The sequence below is a fragment of the Glycine soja genome, chromosome 6 (assembly GCF_004193775.1).
Source record: "Glycine soja cultivar W05 chromosome 6, ASM419377v2, whole genome shotgun sequence".
Taxonomy (NCBI): Eukaryota; Viridiplantae; Streptophyta; class Magnoliopsida; order Fabales; family Fabaceae; genus Glycine; species Glycine soja.
Genome location: NC_041007.1, coordinates 17,144,925 through 17,163,428, shown reverse-complemented (window position 1 = coordinate 17,163,428; position 18,504 = coordinate 17,144,925). Strand labels below are relative to the sequence as shown.

The 18,504-nt window shown below is 33.5% G+C and overlaps 1 protein-coding gene and 1 pseudogene across 4 annotated transcripts; both read left to right on the top strand.

Annotated features, from left to right (window-relative positions):
* The first annotated feature begins 1,433 nt into the window (after positions 1-1,433).
* LOC114416542 (NAP1-related protein 2-like) lies at positions 1,434-5,467 on the top strand. 4 transcript variants are annotated; one of them, XM_028381447.1, is made up of 10 exons: positions 1,434-1,693; positions 1,945-2,067; positions 2,186-2,236; positions 2,649-2,720; positions 2,857-2,970; positions 3,064-3,125; positions 3,813-3,873; positions 4,010-4,066; positions 4,210-4,257; positions 4,991-5,467. In XM_028381447.1, the coding sequence occupies exons 1-10, from the start codon at positions 1,571-1,573 to the stop codon at positions 5,069-5,071; spliced, it is 792 nt and encodes a 263-aa protein (XP_028237248.1). In that variant the 5' UTR covers positions 1,434-1,570; the 3' UTR covers positions 5,072-5,467. The 4 variants fall into 4 exon arrangements, with proteins under 4 accessions (XP_028237248.1, XP_028237246.1, XP_028237247.1 ...); XM_028381445.1 differs by having other exon boundaries at positions 4,210-4,284; XM_028381446.1 differs by having other exon boundaries at positions 4,007-4,066.
* A 924-nt stretch (positions 5,468-6,391) lies between these two features.
* LOC114416541 lies at positions 6,392-8,130 on the top strand (annotated as a pseudogene).
* Positions 8,131-18,504: the final 10,374 nt, after the last annotated feature.

The window sequence follows — 18,504 nt, the reverse complement described above, 5'->3', positions numbered from 1 at the left end:
CCTTCAAGTGACATTTCTAACAAAACCAACAAAGTGACATATGTTATATCTTTCAACACCTTAGTTATATAAAAAAATAAAATGCTTCACGTTTTTAAAAATATATTTAACTTGAAAATGTTATAGGAATGCCTTTATTTATTGGCAAATGATAGTTGTTAATGGTTAATTTTTTGTTATAGGAATGCTTAAATTGTCCAAAAGCTTAAATTATGAAAACAAATTATTTTTAAAAACTTTGTTCGAAGAGAAAAAGGTAATAACGAATAGGACAAACACAAAATAGTGTATTTTTTTTTATCTCTCGCCTTGTGATATTTGTTGGTCTTCTCTACTTTACCCAAACTTTCTAACATTTTTTTTTTCTAACTAGAGATAATCAAATTCACGAAGTTCATATTTTGTTTGGTGTACAAAATTGGTAAAATAGGATAACAACTCCAACATTACGAACAAAACATCAATGATACGTTGGAACTACCTATAGAGGCTCACCTAGAGAATTATTGTATAGACTTACACAACAAATAATTTCATCCGGTTGCAACTATTAAATATCCTTGGGTGTTAATGAATCTCCTTAGAAAGGATAGCTCGCCAAGTGAAGAAAGTGATGTTTACAAGAATCAATAAGAAAAAAGTAATTATTTTGTCTCGTCAAGACAACTTAATTGATTAAACTGTGGGATATAAATCATAATGTCGAAGTTTATTCTCCACAACATGTTTAGCTTCTTTGTCTTTCCCTTAATCACTTCTTGGCTCTCCTTTAAAAGGCTTATTATAAGGCACTTTTTGGACTAAATAAAAATAATCATTGTTCTAAAATATAACTTAAACACAATTATAAAAATGAAATCAAGATTTTTAGCTAGTCAAATTTTATTTGTTTAGATTAAGAAGAAAGTTCCATTAATAATTCCATTAAGAAGTGACTCAAAATGTCCAACATTAACTAGTTATAAACATGGACAAGAGCTTCTTCAATCCAAACAAACTGGGATTTGAGGTACCAATCCTAGATAACTTATGACTCGTGACTCGTGACTCGTGAGTTACTGTGTTACAGTTTTGTTGGATATTTCAAAAAATTAGTATCTTTTTTCACCCTTATTGCTTCTCACATTTTTTATGTGCACTCTCTGTATTTGCCTTCACAGTATGAAAACAACTGTAATAAACTTTCTCACTTGTAACAAACAGGACCTTTCGTATAATTCATTCATTCATTTCATAAACAGAACAAAAGAGCACGCGTATCTTAAAATTCTTACCAAAGCATGTCTCAATAGTTACCCAACCATAATTAAGTATTGACCCATATTAAATAAACAAATCCCTGACTTCGAAATGACGAATTTACCCCTACAACCGACACGTGTCACGCGGTTGTTGATTTAATAGGTGCACCCCGCACACTGCGGTGACGCACGAACGACACATATAAACCCCCCAAAACCCTAACTAACCCACACTTTCACTTCACACTCCCCTTACTCGCTCGACCTAGAACTGTGTTAGGGTTTTACGAAACCACCGAAGTTGCAGAAAAAGGAAGAAAGAAGAAAAAATGGTGGCTGACAGGAGCAAGAAGCCGAAGGTCTCCGAGAAGGGCGAAAACCTCGATGAAATCGACGGAGAACTCGTCCTCTCTATCGAAAAGTTGCAGGAGATCCAAGACGAGCTCGAAAAGGTGCACCAATTTTGTTCAATTCCCCTCCCACTCTTCTTCCTTTTGTTCGGCTTTCAGTTTTGAGTATTTCGGATCGTCCTTCGGGTTTTTCCGAGGTTTTTTTTATGTGATATTCGGAATGTGACTTTTGCTTATGGAGTCTCAGAGTTGCACGCGCGCTCAATGTGTTTGGTTATCTGTTTCTGGTTTCGAACTTGTTTTAATTAACCTGTTTTTGTTTTTGTTTTTGGTTTGTTTGGGTTATATTTTAGATCAATGAGGAAGCCAGTGACAAAGTGCTCGAAATAGAGCAGAAGTACAATGAGATACGGAAGCCCGTCTATGATAAGAGGAATGATATTATCAAGGCTATTCCCGATTTCTGGTTAACTGCTGTGAGTTTGAGTTTATACTTTATATACATATTGTGAAATTGATTAATTGAATTGTGAAATTGTTGTTTGTTATGATATTGGGAATGCGTTGTTTACTATTGTTGCTGTCCTTGTGCAGTTTTTGAGCCATCCTGCTCTTGGTGATCTTTTGAACGAGGAAGATCAGAAGGTCTGACATTTTTTTCATATACTAAATTTGGATGGTCTTATTTTCGGCTTGTTTGATTTTGTCTACCCCCATAATTTGCACCTATGAAGTGATTTGGTTTTGTTTGGATGATGTTATTTAAACGGCATTTGAAACCCTTGTAAGGTGTTCTGATCTTGTTTTCATATGCAAGAATTTTATGCATGTGAAAACAAGCCTTTTGAAAGAAAGCTCAGGTTGTGGCTGATTTTGGAATATTCTTGCTTAAACACTTTGCTCTACTTGAATGGAGTACTTGAGAGTTGTTTATCCATGTAATGTGTTTGGACCCTGTTTTTAAGGTTCCGTGGAAGTACTTAAAATATTGTTGTTGTTTTGGTTACAGATACCTGATGAGTAATTCTAATTTGTTACTGACCCCCTTGTTTGGTAGATATTTAAGTATTTGAGTTCTCTTGAGGTTGAAGATTTTAAAGATGTCAAATCAGGCTACTCAATCACCTTTGTAAGTTGCTTTTCCTCTTTACCTTGGTGTATGCCTCATAGAATGTTTTGCAATTACTTGTTGGTTTTAGAAGTTTATGTCTTGAACTTTTCACTTAATTGAATAATAACCACTTTTGAAATTGTTCTTTGTTCAGAATTTCAATGCCAATCCCTATTTTGAGGATACAAAACTTGTAAAGACCTATACCTTCCTTGAAGAAGGAACAACTAAGGTTACTGCTACACCCATAAAATGGAAAGAGGGCAAGGTAAGACTATGAATGCCACTTTTGGTGTTCTTCTGTTGGTTCGTACAGCTTTTATTTTGTTTGTTTCTGAAAACGTAATCCTTAAACATGCAGGGCATACCCAATGGAGTTAATCATGAGAAAAAAAGGAACAAGCGTGCTCCTACTGATGTCAGGTTGGTGCCTACATATTTTTTCCAGAAAATCTTGAAACAAAGAAAGCAATGCTTACAGGCACTGTTAACTAGCAATTGTTCTGGCTTCCCATTCTTATATATGATTGATTCCCAGACCTGAGTGTCTGAGTTAAAGCAGACCCATGTATGAATGGGGTAATTTTTATTTGTTTGAGTTCACTTGTTGATTGTTGACTCCTTCAGGGAAGCTAAGAAATATGTCTGACATGATCACAATCAGATCTGTTGGTATTACAGAAGATTATTGAATTATCAACTCTCAATAAATGGTTAACTATAGTGTGTATGGGACCAATTTTAATTAATACTGTATATATTAGCAAATTTTTCTTTTATAAATTGTTCTCTCTTAGTTTTGTTCTAATGTTATTCTGTTATAGTTAAAATCTGGAAATTAATTCAATTTGTTGACAATTCACTAATGTATGATTCCAACTTACTGGAACTTGGCTCATTCTAAATTTACAAATGATTTTATTCTATGATGAATGAATGAATAGAACAATTTCTTTATTTTTTCTTTCTTGTTAACCAATTGTCAAATAATAATTTATGTAAAAATTACTGTCTAAACTCCTTTTGTTAAACACTTCATGAAACCAATAAAATCGTTATTTTGAAACCAATAAAATTTTTATTTTGATTTTCTTGTGTTAATGTATGCAGCTTCTTCAGTTGGTTTAGTGACACCGAGCAGAAAGATGATATAGATGACATTCATGATGAGGTATATTTTGTCCGGTTTTGTATAATTAGTTGTGCATCCCTGCTATTGATTTTCCATATCTCTATTATAATAATTGACTTTCTTTAGCTTGTGTAAGTGCCACCCTAATGTAATAATATTTCTCTCTAAATAGCAGGTTGCAGAATTGATCAAGGATGATTTATGGCCAAATCCACTTACTTATTTCAACAATGTTAGTTAACCTTCAGTTTTGATATCCTTTTCTCTTTCTCTTTAGTGACGATTCTGCTTCTAGGTTTTGCATCATCATTCATTTTACTCTCACCATGGTTTCTTTCCTTTTGTCTCTTACAAGAATTGATTATATTGGAATAGGAAGAACCTGACGAAGAGGAAGGTGATGAGGATGAAGCTGATGATGAGGTAATTTTTTCCTTAGAAAAAGCCCAGGTGATTAGCAAATGCTGTAGAGTTTTGCTTCTATTGTTTTATGGAATGTGACTGTTTCTAGTTATATCCTTAATATGTATTGGTGCACTACCAGCAGTGCTGTTAAATGGTGGCACCATGGTAGAATGGCATGGTGGTTTTTTTGCCAACCACCATCGGCAATTTGTGAGCCCGCTATGGCGGCGCCATATATGGTGGAATTTTGGCCTTCCGCCATTGATAACACTGATGACTACCAGTTAGTGTGTAGTGTGGATATGGGTATTAAACTAAAAGAAGCCAAAATTCAACATAAAGAGGCAAAATTTAATGGAAGGATGATGAGGTTCAGGATCCCAATGAAGTGACTGCTGTAAGTGCCCAATAGTGTAGCAATTAAGTCATGGCCCTAAGATATAGACGGTTAACTCATTATATTGGTTTGGTGCTTGTGATTTTTATGGTTTATCAATTTTTACTGTTGATAAGTTATGGTTTATGCTTACATGAAGAAAGAGGGCAGACCTCAGCACTAAATGTAGTTTAATGAAATGAAATGCTTCTGGTGGTGGAATTGCTTTACTAAAGAAATTGACTAAGCTTACTGTTGTTCTCAATTGATTTAGGTCTTTTGGGTTCTGCATTTCTAGTTACTTTACTACTTTTGAGATGGCATGTACAAATATTTATGCTGTATTATGAAGTTGCATATTTTCATCATTAACAGGGAAAGGAGGATGAATCTGGTGATGATGATGACGATCAAGAGGAGGATGACGATGAGGGTGAGGAGGAGGATGACAAGTGAAAAATACATTATGGTCATATTACTTTTTTTTTTTGGGGTTGTAGGAGTATTTAAGCGTTCTTTAGGGGATGATCATGGCCTCCCTTTGTGGTTGTCATCTTATGTCAGCTGGTGGAGCTACCAAGGCCAGTTATTGGTTCTCTCTCTGACTATAGCCTATTTATTGTCCTACGAAGTTATTTCTGGTTTCATCCCTTGTGCACTTTTTCAGATACTAATGTTACATCGTTTCTTTTTTCATAACCCTTTGTCGTGGAACTAAATAGTAAAAATTGCAGTATTTAGTGTATAGCAGTCCAGTTTGGTATTTCTTAGCGTGCAGGATACCATGGGAAGCATTTATCAGATACAGATGTTCAAATGCTATTTCAATGTTATCCAATTTATTTCCTCTTACCAATGACTGTTGGGATTAATCTTTCACCAAATAAAAGTAATGCTACTTGCACAAGTCACAATTGAATGTAATTTACATGCCGTACGGTACCGGGATAGTTTACAACATTCAGATATTTTATTTAATTAATTAAGTTAGATTCTTTTTGATTGTCATGCTGCATCTGAATTTAAGTGTTCCCTTTAGACTTTTAAATTTAGATGCAGTCACATTTACCGTCAAGGTCACTTAGAACACGCCGTTGTGCAGGTAGCATTATTGTTTCTGATAATTACAGACTTTTTTCTGAGATAAGTGGTAATCACACCTAGATCTTTGTAATATTAAAAAATTACACCTACTTATTTTATTTAATCCATTTAATTAAAGGTATATTATATTTCTGTACCAAAAAAGTTATTATAATTTTTTTAATAGCTGTAATAGTATCATAGCAATTAACATAGCTATGGTCAAACAATTGGAAGAAGAAATGAATTTTCAGTAGCAATTGAAAGAAGAATCACTTGATTATTTTTAATTAATTTGTGATGCTTATTATAAACGTTGTCATAAAGTACGAGTTCAGGTCAACTATAAACATTGTAAAAAAGATACTATAAACCTAGTATGAGTTCAGTTTACTCTACCCCACAAATCTATTTATAAATGTTTATTATAAACGTTGTTTAACAAAAATCGCAAATACCAATCAATACACATGAAACCAGAAAACTCCAAAACTTGCAGACTCTAAGAAAGCAACTAGTAACCTCTGCAGCGGTAAAGTTGTGCCTTGGTGACTTGTTGGTCATGGATTCGAATCCGGAAACAGTCTCTTTGTATATGCAAGGGTAAGGCTGGGTACAACATCCCTCCTCCTGGACAATGGGGTACGAAGTTTTATTTTTATTTTAAAGAAAGAAAGAAAAAAGCAGCAATAACTTGTCATGTTTCAGATTGAAATCATACATGATATATTATTGGGTTGGGTGCCAAATACAACAATGCACAAACATAGAGGTTTCATTTAGGAAGAAGCAAGCAAGAGATGGGTGAGGCATGCATTCCAACAGCTGATCTCTCTCCATTCGTGAGAGAGGATGAGGATGGCAAAAAGAAAGCCATGGAAGCAATCACTCAAGCCTGTTCTGAATATGGCTTCTTCCAAATTGTGAACCATGGAGTTTCTCTTGATTTGATTAAAGAGGCCATGCAGCCATCTAAGACCTTCTTTGATTACTCTGATGAAGAAAAGAGCAAGAGTAGTCCTTCCACTAATGCACCACTTCCTGCTGGCTACAGTAAGCAGCCTCTGCACTCCCCAGACAAGAATGAGTACTTTCTGTTTTTTCCCCCAGGTTCCAGCTTTCCCTCAAAACCCTCCCAAGTTCAGGTTAGTTCAATTCAATCACTTCTCATCAGTTTATGAATTGAATTGGGATAAATCTCAACCTTTGAACAGTTTTGTGAATATGGTAAGTGTTGATGTTCAAATCTACATTATCTCCATTATCCATGTAGATATGAGGTGGGTTAGATGGTTAAGGGAGAAGGAAAGAGCGGAAAGGTTGTGGATTCAATTCCCTCTACTTCAGTTTATGAATTGAATTGGGTTAAGACTAAACCTTTGAACACTTCTGTGAATATGATAAGTGTTGATGTTCAAATCTACATTATCTCCATCATGCATGCTGATGTAAGATGGATTGGATGGTTAAGGGAGAAAAGAAGAGAAATGTCACGGGTTGAATTCCCTCTGCTAATAAAATTAACATTTAACAGCTAACGTTTGCTGATAAAAAAAATCTCCATTATGCATAGTTAAAAAAAAAGTTATTTATATAACTCGATAGTTTAAAACTGCATAAATTCGATTGTTGGCTAGATCATGTTTTTTGTTTTTTGGGGTATTACGTTGGATATACTATGAGGGTTGCTGATTGGTTTATGTGAGTTGCCTCTGGTTTGTATCTTTACTTTCTGTGTAAACTTTTTTCTTGTTGAGTATCTCTTGTACAGTGTACTCAACTTATTCAATATATTCTCTTTTGATTATAAAAAAAAGGTTCATCTTTAGATATTAGTAAAGCTTTTCACACATTAGTCATTCATTTAATATTGTAGATCTGTGACTGAGGTATGTAAAATGCGTGCCAAATGTGATAGGGATGTGATTGAAGAAATGTTTGTGTAAATGCGCAAGATGGGTTACTGTTGGAGAGCATTATAAACGAGTGTTTGGGTCTCCCTACCAACTTCTTGAAGGAGTTCAATCATGATAGGAGTTGGGATTTCCTTCTGGCCTTGCGTTACTTTCCGGCTTCTAACAATGATAATAATGGAATCACAGAGCATGAAGATAGCAACATACTTACCTTTGTTATCCAGGATGGAGTGGGAGGCCTGCAAGTCCTTAGGAATGTTGAGTGGATCCCTGCTGTTCCAAGAGGGCACTATTGTGGTCAATGGAAGCGATGTTATCCAGGTAACTCGGTTTTCAAATGCACCAAAATTTAGGGGCTATTTGTTTGTATTGTACTACCTCCATTCCTTTTTAATTATTGATTGTTTTTAGAGATTTTTTGTTTCTATTTATCTATCATTTACAAAGTTTAATATCACATTAATTATCCTTTTATGAATTATACTCTTACTTGTCTCCTAATTTTTAATTAATTTATTCATGCATTTATTGTGAAGTGAAAAGAAATGGGGTAAAATAAGAAATTTCACAACTATTTTATTTGAATCAAGAAAATTTACTGTATTCATTGGTTTCTCCCTAACAACCTTAAAAGATAGATAAAAGGAACAAAGATAGTATTACATATTCCTAACCAATAGGGTTTTAGTCTAGCATAATATGCTAGTATCTTACAATGTGGTGAATTGAAAAATACATAATTCCTATTACATTACTTGTAACACCCCATTTTTCATAAAATAAATTAAAAATAATTTTATTTAAAAATAAATTGAGTTTTCACAAAATGATGAGGTTTTTGTAATTAAATAAATAAGAAATAGTTTTATTAATTAACATAATAATTTTAAGGTAAATAAAATAAATATATATTCTTAGAAAATAAAAAGAAGATTTTATTTATTCATTTGATAGGAAGTAAAATAAAGTTTTTTATGAAATAAAAAATAGAGTAAACAATAGGCTGAAAGTACCCAAATTATAAATAGAGACATCTTAGGTCAGTTTTACATTTACAATACATTTATACGTTTTTTTCTTTCTCTTATATTCGTTTTCCCTTCCCCTCTCTCAAAACTCTCTCTTCTTCGCATATACTTAAACATGTCCTAGTAAAACTATAATCTCGAGAAATGTCCCTCGCACGTAACTCTCTCTTTCCTGTATACACCCAAATTGGTCTCAGTAATCGTTGGATTGTTGTGTACAAGACTCGTTAACCGTTGGATTGCTGTGAAATTTGAACACCAGATTAGAAACTCATTTTTTGTAAATTCCCACTGTTGGGATTTGCGAAATAATGTCTGTAATGAGAGAAATGTCCCTCGCACGGTGACAATAAAATGGAGGCCTCAATCATTTCTCCTTATCTCTAATACTTGTAAATCCTATCAGAACAAATAGAGGAAAAACTTGAGAAATCTTAGAAAACCACTAGAGACGTCACTATCACTACCAGACTACACACGTGAGCCCATGTAGATGTAAGAGATGAGTTTATCGCAATTGAGGTTAAAATAAACAAGTGTAGAGATCCTTAGAGGATCAAAATGAGATTTGTTTTGAGATGTTTACTGTATTATAATTTTTCCTTTACGATTATAATTATGAGATTATTATGTTTGATAGGCCAATTGATGTCCTGATGCGAATTGGTTGATAAAATTGAGTGCTCTTGGTGTTTTCGTATTTTTGACCTATGATTTTGATTCATTTGATTTTGATATGATTATATGAAATTGTTTGAGGGATTTAATCATATGAACATAACATATTAATATTATCACAGTGTGACATGTATATGATGCATTAGGCGTGATAATGTGTTGTCTTGGGATTATGGGAGTGTGATGAATTGTGTGTAAGTGACAAGTTGAGTATGTGTTAAATTGTGAGATCACACATGTATTGAGATGTTTTGTGTATTGAATTTTAAGCTATGAACCATACAATCATACGACTGTAAGACCTTTTAAGGGCGACGAGTTCATGTGTGATGAGTATTGTGATAGGATCCACTATGGGAACCCACGAGTTTAATCACTTTGAGACGCGACGAGTTAAAATTATTTTGAGAACAATTGACGAGTCGTGTGTTTTATACAGTTCATAGATAGAGTTTGTGTGCTAAAATATTTTTTGGGTTAGACCTAAATCAGGAGGGGAGACCCTGATGGACTCTTCAAAGTGTAGGCCTTGGGGGTAAATACACTCAGTTTGAATGTTCCTTGAAGCCTATGCTAATCCCATATGATTGGAGCATTCTTGCAAAACAGAGTGACCCCGACTGGCCTCCCTATGATTTTATCAAGTGAGAGTGACTTAAATTACCAGTGTGTGGTCTGTCTTGTCATGTACTCTTAGGCACCCGACGAGGTTTTTCACTAATATGGTACTACATTGCATATAAGATTGAATCTTAGTATAATTGTTGCATAACACTTGCGTATTGATTGATATTGATTGGTTGAGTGATATCATGTTTTGATTCTTGAGTACGTTAATGATATAAAAATGTGTGAGATGTGTAGTGTTGAGATGTGATGTCACACGATAAGTGGTGGAATGATCTGAGCTGTGTTTAAGTAAATTGTATTTCATTTTTATGATATGTATATCTATGTTGTTCCATTTCTCTCTATTAGTTAGGAATGTGACAACTAACTTTTTGTGTGTTGATTGTGTTTGGATCTTGTGATGATCTCGAACTTTGTGTTTGTGGAAGCAGATGGTTAGATGAATAGCTATGGAGAACCTCATCCTAGAGGACGCTAAAACACAATACTCTGATAGGATGTGACATTGGAACATGGGTTTATGAATTATTTGCATAATATTCTGAACATGTTACTTTATGTTATTTCACTACTTAACTTGTTTTCTTTTGTAAAAAAATTGGATGGTCTAATTTTAGGTCAGAGATGTTTTCATACTCTTATTTGATAAGTTTTTTGATACCTAGAATCCTTTGTGGATCCATCACTGCCAACAAAAACAATCAATTAATCATGCCTAGTTCTAGTTTCATAATAAAGGTTGCTTGGACCTAATTTTTCTCACCCACTTCTTTTGTTTTCTCAACCATTTGACTTAGTCAAATTTGGTAGCAACATTTCAGTTTTAATTATAAAGTTGTTAAGAGTATATTTGCATCCTGATATTATGGAATCAATTTTTATGATGGATAAAATTTGATCTATATAAATAGGCATAGAATCCCTAGTCAAAACACATTAGAAAATAATACTCATTCCATCTAAAGTGAGTGTTTTAAAGGCTTGAAGTATTCTTTACCATTGAAACTACGAGTGTTGTCAAATTCATCTGTTGAATTATGAAAAAGAGCTATGACTGAAGGTTAGTAACCTAATCAAATTAAATGTATTGTTATGTTGCTTGTGGTGTAAAAATTCATCATTTGGTATCAGAGCTTGGTTTTCCTTATGGTTGTCAATTAAGCCTTTAAATATTAAACCTTGTTCTAGTAATAGGCATGTGTTGTGTGCTGGTAGTTTTTAAATTACGATTGCAATGTTTCTTTTAAAAAAATCAAATTGATTATTTTCTATTTTTGTGAGGCTTCTACGCTGCATTAAATATATATGGATTTTGCTTATATATTTTATATTTTATTAATCCACTGTGTGTTATTCCTTTAAAACATACGAGCATGATTAATTCCATTAAAAGCATTTTTGCCTTTTCAAACCGTAAAAGGATTTTCTTTGTTAGAATCTTAACCCACAAGTAGATTTTGATGATGTATTGATTCACACACATTTTAAATTATTATAAGCACTGATATTTGGTTACATGCTATGGTTCAATCTTTGATAATCTCCGATAATAAAATTGATGTTCCCATATTAACAGAGGAAAACTATAAGCAATGGAAGGAACAAGTTCTTCCCCATTTAGGGGTTGCTGACCCTTGACTATGCTCTCCATAGGGATAAGCCAGTTGAGCTTATGGATTCTAGCACTTCAGAAGAAATTGCGTTATACGAACGATGGGAAAGATCTAACTGTCTTTCCATTATGTTCATCAAGACGCGTATAGTATCCGTGGTTCAATTCCGGAATGCCAAAAGGTCATGGATTTCATGAAAGCCATAGATGAACAGTTTGAAAGTTCTGAGAAAGCCTTGGCTAGCACCCTAATGTCTAAGTTGTCATCTATGAGGCTCATTGGAGCTACAAGTGTGAGAAAACACATTATGGAAATGAGGAATCTAGCGGCTCAACTTAAGTCGCTCCAGGTTGAAATTTTTGAGTCCTTCATGGTGCACCTAATTTTGAATTCACTCATCACAGTATGGTCCCTTTAAAATATCATACAACACACATAAAGGGAAATGGTCAATCAATGAACTTCTGACCATGTGTGTCCAAGGGAGACTTGCGCAAGAGATTGGTGAAGGTGCTCTTACCATGACTTAAGATAAAGGGAAGAAGGAAAGGAAAGAAAAAAACCATATACCTCTTATTGCCAAAATTAAGAAGGAGTCTGGGTGTTTTTTCTGTAAAAAAAAAAAAAGGCACATGAAGAAGGACTGCTATAAACATAAGGCTTGGTTTGGAAAGAAGGGTAATTATTTTTCCTTTGTATGTTTTGAATCCAATATGGTTAATATTTGTCATGATACATGGTTTATTGACTCTGGATCTACGATTCATATTTCTAATACCATGTAGGGCTTCTCAAGCCAGAGGGAGCCAAATGAAGGTGAACGATTCATCTACTCTGAGAATCGGATGCGTTCACATGTGGCGACTATTGGCACATGTAGACTTAATTTAGGATCTATATTTGTTTTTGAATTGAATAGTCTTTTATATTCCTGAATTTTTCAGGAATTTAATTTCTATTTCTAGACTTGTTCCTTTGGGTTATTCAATAAAGTTTAACGCATCCAGATTTGATTTATTGTTTAAGTCTACTATTATTGGAAATGGTGTGTTGAATGATGGTTTGTTCAAAATTAATTTATCTAACATGATTCCATATAATTTGATAGTTACACAAGAAAACGCTGGTATTAAACGTTGTATCATGAATGAAAAATCATCGAAATTATGGCATAGGAGACTAGGACATATCTCCATAGAAATAATTAAAAGGCTAGTGAATGATGGAGTACTTGAGACTCTTGACTTTATTGATTTTAGTACTTGTGTGGACTGCATAAAGAGAAAGCAGACTAACAAGACAAAGATAAATGTCAAGATAAGTTCAGAAATATTAGAAATTATACATACTGACATTTGTTGTCCCGATATGGACTCGCATGACCAAAAATATTTTATCTCTTTCATAGACGATTACTCACGACACATGTATCTTTACTTGCTTAATAATAAATATGAAGCATTGGATGCCTTTAAGGTTTTCAAGGCAGAAGTAGAGAAACAATGTGTAAAACAAATAAAGATTGTGAGATCGGATAGGCGACACAAATTTTATGGCAAATACACTGAAAATGGACAAGCACCTGGTCCTTTTGCAAAGTTTCTTCAAGAGCATGGTATTGTGGCCCAATACACCATGCCTGGCTCGCTGAATCAAAACGGTGTGGTTGAAAGAAGAAATCAAACATTAATGGACATGGTAAGAAGTATGCCTAGCAATTACAAACTTCCTCGTTCATTATGGAATTAGGCTCTTAAGACAACTATGTACATACTAAATCGGGTACCAACAAAGGTGGTCCCTAAAACCACATTTGAATTATGGAAAGGTTGGAAGACAAATTTAAAACATGTGCATGTTTGGGGTTGCCCAGATGAAGTTACGATTTATAATCCAAATGAAAAGAAGTTGGACTCAAGGACCATTAGTGCATATTTCATTGGTTATGTTGAAAGGTCTAAGGGGTATAGATTTTATTGTCCAACTCATAGCACTAGAATTGTTGAGTCAAGAAATGCAAAGTTTCTAGAAAATGATGTGGCTAGTGGGAGTGATTTAACTCAAGGCATTGGTCTTGAGAAAAATCAATGTGAGGGAATAGTTCCCACATCAAGTTATAAGCTAGTGGTTTTTAGTGATACTCACCAAAATCGAGCAACACAAGCTCCACATCAAGTTGATCCTATCCTAGAATATCTAGTTGAGCAACATCAAACACAAGATGTTGAGCAACCTGTTGAACAACAACTAGAAGGTGTGGATGTAACATTGAGAATATCAATTAGAATAAAGAAACCAACAATTCCTAGTGATTATCAAGTGTATTTACAAGAGTCTCAATATGACTTTGGAGTTGAAAATGATCCTAAGTCGGCTTTGCAAGCAATTAACAATTGTAATTCCAAGCTATGGTATGGTGCTATGAAAGATGAATTGGAATTTATGGCAAATAATAAAGTTTGGGATCTTGTTGAGTTGCCTAATGGGATAAAGCCTATTGGATGTAAATGGGTTTTAAAAACCAAGAAGGATTCATTAGGTGACATTGAGAGACACATGGCCCAATTGGTTGCCAAAGGATTCGCTCAAAGGGAAAGAGTTGACTACAGAGAAACATTTTCTTCTGTATCTATGAAAGATTCCATACACATCATAATGGCATTAGTTGCTTATTTTGACTTGGAATTACATCAAATGTATGTGAAAATGGTTTTTCTAAATGGTGACTTAGAAGAAGTTTATATGACACAACCCAAAGGTTTTTCCTCTAGTGATGGGGCTCACTTGGTTTGCAAGATCAAGAAATCAATATATGGACTAAAACAAGCATCACATCAATGGTATTTAAAATTCTATATTGTCATCTCATCATTTGGTTATGTTGAGAACGGTATGGATAGATGCATATACCGCAAGGTCAGTGGGAGTAAAATAATATTTTTAGTCTTTTATGTGGATGATATACTTCTTACAACCAATGATTTTGGAATGTTACATGAAGTGAAACAATTCCTTTCTAAGAATTTTGACATGAAAGATATGGGTGAGGCAACATATGTCATTGGCATAGAGATCCATAGAAACCGATCTCAAGGGATTCTCAGCTTGTCTCAAAAGGCCTATATTAATAAAGTTCTAGAAAGATTTCGGATGAAATATTGTTCACCCAACATGGCACCTATTGTGAAAGGTGATAGATTTAATTTGAATTAATGTCCTAAAAATGAGCTTGAAAAGGAACAAATGAGAAACATTCCATATACTTCCATTGTAGGAAGCCTTATGTATGCATATGTGTGTACAAGATCTAACATTGCTTTTGTGCTTGGAATGCTTGAGAGATATCAAAGTAATCCAGGAATAGAGCACTAGACAGCTGCAAAGAAAGTGTTACGATAACTTCAATGAACCAAAGATTACAAGCTTATATATCAAAGATCTGACAATTTAGAAGTTGTCGGCTACTCAAACTCGGATTTTGCTGGTTGCGTTGACTCTCGCATGTCAACATCTGGATACATCTTCATGATGGCTATCAAAGCAATATCTTGGAGAAGTGCAAAACAATCATTAGTTGCTACTTACCATGGAGGCTGAGTTTATTTCATTATTTGAAGCGACATCACAAGGTATTTGGTTAAAAAGTTTCATGGTCGATCTACAAGTGATTGATTATGTTCCTAGACCATTAAAGATATATTGTGATAATTCAGCTGCTGTTTTTTTGGCTAAAAAAAATAAAAGTGGAAGTTGAAGCAAACACGTCGACATTAAGTATTTAGTCTTGAAGGAACATGTCAAAGCAAATTAAATCATCATTGAAAACATCAGTATTGAACTAATGATTGCACATCCATTGACAAAAGGCATGCAAACAAAGTCATTTAAGGATCATGTTAAGAGTATGGGACTTGATTTTGTCATATAAAGTTCCTTTTTGTAGTGAAACTTTAGTTATTTGTTTGTCTTCTCATTTTACTATATACATTTTTGTTGAGAAAAATATGTAATTTGGACTCAATAAATATTGAACTTGTTTATTTAGTTAAATTGTTGCTTTTACTAAGAGTGATTACATTGTAATACATGGAAGGTAATAATCATTTTTAGAGAACCTACCACTGTGATTCATGTTGTTAGCATCTTGCGTGTGAGCATAAAGTTATCGGTGTTGTAGATATCATAAAGTGTGAGAAACATTGGACCAAGTGAGAGAATGTTAGTTTTGATTTTGAAATCAAATTAAAGTGGTCCTAATTTTTCTCACCCAGTTCTTTTGTTTTCTCAACCACTTGACTTAGTCAAATATGGTAAAAACATTTTAATTTTAATTATAAAGTTGTTGAGAGTATATTTGCATCTTGATATTATGGAATCAATTTTTATGATGGATAGAATCTGATCTATATAAATAGGCATAGAGTCCCTAGTCAAAACACATCAGAAAATAATACACATTCCATCTAAAGTGAGTGTGTTAAAGGCTATAAGTATTCTTTGCAATTGAAACTATGAGTGTTGTCAAATTTATTTGCTGAATTATGGAAAGAGATATGGTTGGAGGTCAGTAACCTAATTAAATTAAATGTATTATTATGTTATTTGTGGTGTACAAAATTCATCACCATTGCCATAATTCACTTCAGACATTGGAGAGCCTCCCAAGTATAAAGGATTCTTATAAGGAGTATCAAGATATGAGAATGAGGAACAAGAGCCATCTACCTTCTCAGCCTGAGGATGAGATCCACATTACTTATTATGCCATTGATACCTAGAATCCTTTGTGGATCCATCACTGCCAACAAAAATAATCAATTAATCATGCCTAGTTCTAGTTTCATAATAAGGGTTGCTTGGACCTATTTTTGGTTCATTGTTGCTCCCATGTTGACTTAAGGGACATGGATGAGGTCTTGATCAAAATTTCAGTATCAGATATTTCCCCATCTATGCACTAAAATATTCAAAGTTCATCAAGTCTCTCAAATTGATTCCACACTCTAAATTAAAATTGAGATTTAGTTGTATTCAGCAAGTGACATGTGTAGGAAGTAACATTGTGCTGATCTTGAAGATTATGAGCATGTAAGGACTGTATGTACTAGCTTTTAAATATTTTCAAACGCAGCAAACTATAAAGATAAAAAAAAAAGTCAATCTAAATTCACAATAAGTTATAATAACTATTGATCAGAAAAACCACCGATGATAACTATTTTTCATGCATTGATCATTTGATGGAAACCACTATATATAAGGTAAACAATCATGCCATTAGCCTTTAACGTCTGGACTAACTCCTCAATGCCCGGGGAAAGCTTGCATGTTAAGAAGTTAGAAGTACAATCATAAGCATTCAAAGTCTATCTGAACTAAAATGTTCAAGATACTCATTGGATAAATAAAGATTAGAAGGTGATTAGTGAAGATTAGAAAGAAAGTATACAGTCAATCTTTGGTGATGCAGATCCAACCCTTTATCTCATCTCATCAAAGTTTAAGCTGGTCTTAACAAAGGGATAAATCAATAAATCTTTGTCATTAGAAGTGATAGAGTATCATTTCTCTACATCACTTTCAATTTATCGAGAGTAGAATGTTTTTCTTTTTCATAATTGAATTATCATTTAATAAAAATTACAAATATAATTTGAATACAGAGGAATATAATTTTTGGCTCTAGAACCATGCAGCATTTCTTGATATGGGGAAAAAGCAAATATATCTTAATACATGTATTGTGTGATCAAATAAGTATTAGTTAGGGGAAAGCATATATCTTTTCCCAGATATTTGGTTACTTCTAGAAGTAGAAAATGCCCACAAGGGTTGTGGTTACCTTTCCATCCTAGGGGATAGTGGCTACACTCTCTTTGATTCTGTTTCAGACAATGATGGATGGGATACCTCAAACAGGCACATAAATCTGGGTTTGATAGCCAATGGAAGACCTTAGGAAAACGCCTAAGGCAAGAATAATTGGGGAAATCACAAGGAATTATCCAGGCACCACTTTTTCATATTTAAAAGACAAATCAAAAGCATATTACTCACATTAATCAATCTTAAATTCATTGTTTATCTAGTGGGATAAGATTTTGTTGATGTGGTTGTTGTTGTTTTGATGTTGTCTAACATCAATCACTAATTTGGAATTATCTTTAGAAAAATTAAAAGATGAGTATTCACAATGCATTTTTTATTGTTGATTAAAATTTATAAAAAATAAAAAATCATGAGTCAAAGTTATTAGGTAAGAAGTGAGATTCACAAAATTTTATTTTACAATAAATTTTAGTTAATTATTAAGTCTGTTAAAAAAAAATATGTCACAGAATGTGTTAGTAATATTTCTCAAATTCAAATATCAGGTACACGAGTATCCTTGTTCTTAAATCTTAACTAAGAAATTTCTAGTTTTCTTCAACTTGAGTTCTTTTTAAATGATAATGATAGGTACAGAATCTATCTTCATAATGAAGTGAAAAAATACGAATTCTAATATGAATGCATAAAAAATCGTTGTTAGCCATTTTAATTATTCTAATTTGTGATACTTATCATAAACGTTGTAATAAACTAATAAAGTACGAGTTCATGTCACTATAAATATTGTAATAAAGATGTTTATCTTATGAGTTCACCTCATCTGGCGCACAAATTAAGTATAAATGCTTATTATAAACATTGTTTAACAAAAAACGCAATCCAATACACGTCAAGACACAGCCAAAAGTTACTACGACATTCGAGTTAATCTCTGTGCTTACAACAATTTAGATAGACCTTATCATGCTTGCTGCAAGGATCCAGCTTAAATGTCTTCCCTCAAAACCCTCCACCGTTCAGGTTTATTCAATCACTTCTCATCAGTTCCCCCCCTCCTTATTATTCTACTCTCATCCAAAAGTAAGTATTAATCAACAGACAATGATAGT